At 40.5% G+C, this 6,005-nt stretch overlaps 1 protein-coding gene across 1 annotated transcript in view; it reads left to right on the top strand.

Annotated features, from left to right (window-relative positions):
* Window positions 1-2,367: 2,367 nt before the first annotated feature.
* Window positions 2,368-6,005, top strand: part of VPS4B (vacuolar protein sorting 4 homolog B) — a 17,420-nt gene continuing 13,782 nt past the window's right edge. Inside the window, exons 1-3 of the mRNA XM_009279239.1 lie at window positions 2,368-2,650; window positions 4,045-4,195; window positions 5,476-5,543. Of these exons, the coding sequence (XP_009277514.1) occupies window positions 2,368-2,650; window positions 4,045-4,195; window positions 5,476-5,543 (502 nt within the window). The remainder of the gene's footprint in view (window positions 2,651-4,044; window positions 4,196-5,475; window positions 5,544-6,005) is intronic.

Below are 6,005 nucleotides of genomic sequence, written 5' to 3' on the forward strand. Positions count from 1 at the left end.
CGCAGGGGCGTGTCGAGGGGACTCGGCTTGGGGCTCGGAAGCAACGGAGGCCCCGGGTTAATCCCCTCATCAGCACCGGCCTCCGCTGGCGGCGGGCGCTGAGTCGCCGGGGAGGGGACCGGGACTTGCCGGGCAGGCGGGGAAGCAACGGAGGCCCCGGGTTAATCCCCTCATCAGCACCGGCCTCCGCTGGCGGCGGGCGCTGAGTCGCCGGGGAGGGGACCGGGACTTGCCGGGCAGGCGGGGATCCTGGAGGCGGGGGGGCCCCTGGGAAGCACTGTTGCCTCTTGTGGTCCAGGCGCGTAGTTTGGCTTAGGTTTCTTCTAAGACTACTGACTGTAGGAAGTCTTTGCCTGCTCTGTTTTTCTGTCCGCGTTAACCCTCAGTTGGGGCAGTATAATCGGTTCTGTGGCTGGTTGGCAAAACAGATCCAGAAATGCCTTGTGTTAAAAACAGTGAGTTTTTTTCTTCAGCTGTTTTGAACCGTGATCATTTCTGTAAGCTCATTATGGCCGTGTAATGCTTATACTGGCAAAGCCAGGGGAGATATCGCAGGGTCTAGAATAAGCAGAAGGAGAATAAAACCTGTTTAAGCCAACGTTCTTTCCGAGAGTGATGTTCACCAAAGTATCAAACTGTAGCCTGATAAATATAGTTTGTGCCTTATGGATAGTTAGAGCTGGTCATCTATGCCCCCGTTCATGCAACTTTCTGATAAATTATTTCCTGTTTGATAGCAGTGTTCTTCATCACAGTAACAGGGTAAGATGCCAGCTGATGTAATGAAGTACTAGAGCTGAGAATCTAATACCCAAGTAATAGTCTTCTGGGTATTTACAAAAACAGAGTATACCAAACCCGGTCAATACATGATGTAGACTTCTTTCTATTTCAGAGGAGCAGGGCTGCAGGATGCCCTGTTTTCTGACAGTTCTGTTTTAGCAGGTAGTCTTTGCCATTTATTCTTTGGATTTAGCGTCACATGGATCACTGTCTTTGTACTGGATCCAGGAATCATTGGACTGTTCTGTGGTAAAAGGGACTTAAGAACTTTAAGAAGAAAGTAACTTCTTTTTTGGGTTAGTTTTTGCTCTTTTGCTGGATTTGAATGGTGCATAGAGGGGCCTAACAGAGCCAGCACAAGGTGAGCAGCGAGGAGGGGACTGCCCATTTGTATGTAGAAAACTGCTTATCAGCTCATGGCTTCTCCAAAAACAAAAGTTGAAGCTCTGTTCCAAAGAAACAGATGCTTACAGTGTTCCAACACTTGCCACAACAGAGCTGTAGAATCTGCTTTATTGGATCATTGTTTTTAAATAAATTACTCTCTGATTTCGGGTAGATCTGATGAGATGATCTTTGCTTCCAAGACAGCAATGCAAAACAGTTGAATGAAGAGATTGTGCTGCTTCTTCTCTTATGGCTACCGTTTACTAGCTTTGTTTTGCCTGAAACGCATCGGAGTGTCTGGATAGTAGCATGAGTATGTGCACTGGAATGTCTAATGAAGACTCCTTGCTGCAGTTGAAGCTCTCCGCCTTGCTCCCTGATATTACCATAATCATCATGAGCATACTAACAATGCTTAGGAAAAGAAATGGACTGAATGTGGAAAAACGGGGGGGGCTATAGAAGATTTAGTTAGTGTTGGTTAATTCTGGCTAACCAACTGCGTTTTTTAAACTTACGTGAACTAGTTGTTCAAACTAACAGTTTTAATTGTCCTGAAGTGGTATAGACATTCCAAGGAGCAAAGTGTAATAAAAGGTAATAAGCACTTAAGAGCAAAAGAATAACGGTGATACCAACAAATCCACAGGCCAGCATATGCAATACGATGGCTTAGATCACAGTCAGTTTTATCTGAAACTAGCTCAACAAACAAACTAAAAATCCATCTGTAACTACTTCTATGTTTTCTGTCTGGTGGGTTTTTTTTCTCCCCTCCCACTGGAGTGGTAATTAGAATTTCTCACTTGGGTATCAAGAGCCTAAATCCTTCTAAAGAGGCTAAAGAAATAGTCAGTCTTTGAAGCTGTCTCCCAGGACAGGGTTGGAAAAGTGATAGCACTAGTTGCAGTGCATTGCAATCACGTACTTCCTGTTTTGACTGCTATTGACGGGGTTTACTGATGTCATCAGTTATAGTTCAAAGCGTCTGGGTCTGTGACGAAAAAACTTAGAATGGATTTCCAAATCTTTCCATAATAAATGCAAGAGATTGGTAAGGAAAACTGCATGGACAAACCAGTAGTAGCTCCAACTTAGTACACAGAAACTTGTTCTTCTCACTTACACTTCTTTGTGTGCTAGTAAATTTCAGCAGTCTGTTAATCGTTGTTCGTAAAAGGATAGAAATATTGTGTCATGTACAAAGCACCACCTAAGAGTTGCAATCAATTGGCTTCAACTTTTGGGGATAAATGTCAAAGAGCCGAAAAACTGGCCATCAAAACCAGTCAGAGCAACAGCTTAAAATGTCTCTTTGATCATGCAAAACGCTCTCGCGCAGCACTCAATTATTTGCTTGTGTTACAGAAAGCAATAGACCTTGCTAACAAGGCAGCGCAAGAAGATAAAGCAGGAAACTATGAGGAAGCCTTCCGCTTGTACCAGCACGCTGTGCAGTATTTTCTCCACGTTGTTAAATGTAAGTGTAATGTAATGGATGATTAAGTAGAGTTTAGTAGTCAAATTGCACAGAGTAATCTCTTACGTTGACATCAGTATTTAAATTTTTACTTTCATCATCAGTTGATACTTGCTAATTGTGGTTTGACTGAGGTCATCTATTTTGCAGCTTTTGCTTTTACTGTGTTGTGTGCTTGCTCCATTCTCGTAAGAAATCGGATTACTTTTTACTTGTGTTTTGTTTTAGTTTTTTTAAGACAGGGAGGCAGGGGTTTGCTGTCTCTCCTCTGGACTTGTGTAGCAATGTTTCAGGCTGGCCACTGCGCATGAGGAAATGTGACAATAAGTACAGGGATCCCTGTATTTCTGTTGTGCTGAAAACCACATGTTATACAAGAAGTCTTTGTTGTATCTACAGAGCGTTTTTTGCTCCTTAACTCATGCCGCTTGCCCTTCTACAACCTCTCTGCTGGCATTTTTTGCTCCTTAATGTCATAGTCTTGCTGTTCATCTTGGCCAACAAAATGTATCAGATGGATTTGTATGTTGTAATTTTTCTTCAGTTTCCATATTCTCATAATTATTATTTTATGCCTTTCTTTTCACACTTCTGTGTACCTTTTGCGTCATGTCCAGTGTTAGTAAGCAAGGAGTGGGCTTTCTTAATGTAGGTACGTCCCTACTCTAAGTGGGCTAGGGTTGCTCGCCTGACATAAGTATACTTACAGATCTCTGTACTATTTTCTTTATAGTGACTTAGGATAATGTATGTTTATCACTTCCTATCCATATATGTCTTACGGACTTATCAGAATATCACTTTCTGTGCTTTTAACAATACCGATGTACTTTTCGAAACTTAACACATAAACCTAACGTTAAATTTTGATTGCTGATTTGAAACACTGTAATAGTGACTAAGAGAACAGTGTGGCTGTTGAATCACACCTAACTCTTGCAGATGTCTTGTTTAATTTTTTTCTTTATGATGTGAGCATCTTTTTAAAATTAGTAGGCTATGGAAAAATAAACTATGTTTCTAAATAAAAACTGCTCAGCACAAGCAGCTTCTTGATGAGCTATTTTAGAAGAGGAGTTATTAAGACAATGTGTAGCAGCTTGAAAGGCTGACAGAAAAGCTTCCGGTGCCATTGTCCTTAATCCTTTACAGTCACATTTTAAGCCAAAGCAATGTTCAGGTGTATATTTGATTTATGGTAGATGATGACGACATTCCTGTCACTTCTTTCCATGGTATAGCGGAAAAATAAGTAGTTGAGGTGTTTGGTTATGTGGTGAGCCCTGGGAGCGGTATATTGATAAGATAGAAAGAAGACAGATTTAGCATTGTTTTCTGATTGATGCGCGTGTGTTTTGCTGTTAACAAAGCATTGTTTCTCTTCAAACTCTTAGATGAAGCACAGGGTGATAAAGCAAAACAGAGCATTAGAACGAAATGTACAGAATACTTGGACAGAGCAGAAAAGCTGAAAGAATATCTGAAAAAGAGAGAAAAAACTGCACCAAAACCAGTTAAAGAGTCTGGTCCTACTGATGGAAAAGGGTATGTTTTTGGAGAAGGTAAAGCAAAATACTTCCTGAGCTCAGCTTATTCTAAAATTCAACTCTTCAAAGATCATTTTAACTAGTGTCTTTGAAATGCTTCAGATGACAATTAATGCTGAAATACAGTGGGCTAATAAAAGAAAAATAATGTGAATTAGCATCACAGGCATTTCTGTGCTTGTTTACTAAAACGTGCGAACATTTGCATAGGAAATACACTGAAGAATGAAAGCTGTTTCAACTAACACGCGCTTATCGGATTTAATGGCAATGAGCCCAATGACCCTCAAAATTTTTCTACATTTAAATACTTACTAACTAGAAAATAAATTCCAACTGATGGTTACTATGGCCTGAGTTTGATCTGTCTCACACTTGATAAGAGGTGCAAAGCTCTATGTAGGGTGAAGTTCTGTAAGAGGGACTGAATCACTCTAATGCCTTGCTGCTGCCTAGTCTCTCCGCTGCTTTCCTTTTATTCGATTTGTTTTTCATTTTGCGCATCAGAGAGCTGAACAAGCAGAGCCACCTGAAGAAGCAGAGCCTCTTTTGCATTTGCTACTGCCTTTACTGGGATAGGAGAGAGGAAGGGTTCAGGATGATACCTTCTGGTGGGACTGCCCTTTTTAGCAGTCCTGAACAGCTAGAGTTGCTCAGTTGTCTCTTGAAACTTCACCTGATTTTCAGTCTCCTTCATTGTCTACTTGTCTCATCAGTTTTATTTTTTGAGCTGTACTGTGTTCTGCTGGTTTATAATAGAAGGAATTGGTAATATCACAGAGGCTACATGTATTTTCATGACCTCCACTCTAATTGTTCACTATCTAGTCTCTTTTTTTTCCTCCTTTAACTTGTTTACTTTGCTCTGACAAGACGAGGGCGTAGAGTTTTATAGTACTAGATGGAACTGACCAAGTCCTGTTGCAATTCCAGGTAGGGGATAAGTGCCGATGTCTACAAATAAACCATTTTAGCACTTCCATGTTGCTCAATACAAGGGCTTTTGTTTCCTAGAGGCTGTCTCAAAGCATGCAGAAGCGTGTTAAAAGGGCCTAGACCCAGAAGAGGAAGTTGAAAGGATGAGGAGGGTGAATTAGAAAGAACGTAGTGTAGAAAAGCAGGAGTACAATGATGTAAACTTGTAAAGATCTGAAAGCATCTCAAGGTTTCTTTCATTCCTCAGACTGGTGTTTTTTCTGCTTTTTGCATTCTGATTTTTATCCTAAGACAGCAGTCTCTTTTATTGTATTTCAACATTTTTTCTTGTTTGCAAATCAGGAATGACAGTGATGGGGAAGGAGAGTCAGAGGATCCTGAAAAAAAGAAGCTACAGAATCAACTTCAAGGTAATTTTGAAGCATCCTTTTCTTTAAATAGGGGTGACTTCAGTCAAGCGAATTCCTATATTTTTCCCACCTAAATGTTATGGATTAACTTACTTTCTGAGAGTGGCTCAACTAGTATGTACTCTTCACATACAAAAGCATAGTCTTTATGGAAGTATGGGTTTGTGTGCCATGAAATTATACAGTGACTATGTTGAAATTTATCTCCTGTACCCTGTGCTTCATACTAAAATTATACCATTTGTCAGGATAGCATTTTCCAAAGGGAGAAGTTGCAAGATCCCAGGTAGCTATTGACTAAACTGAATCAGTATTTTTTACTCTTAAGTGTGTTAGTGTTGCCTAGAGGCTAAGGTAACAGACATCATACAAACAGTGTAAGCAGGACTGTTCTTAAAACAAAAAAAAAAAAAAAAAAAATCAACGTTTATGGTGAGTTTTGTCTTGACATTATCCACGTAT

The sequence above is a fragment of the Aptenodytes forsteri genome, unplaced genomic scaffold (genome assembly GCF_000699145.1).
Source record: "Aptenodytes forsteri isolate BGI_AS27 unplaced genomic scaffold, ASM69914v1 Scaffold81, whole genome shotgun sequence".
NCBI lineage: Eukaryota > Metazoa > Chordata > Aves > Sphenisciformes > Spheniscidae > Aptenodytes > Aptenodytes forsteri.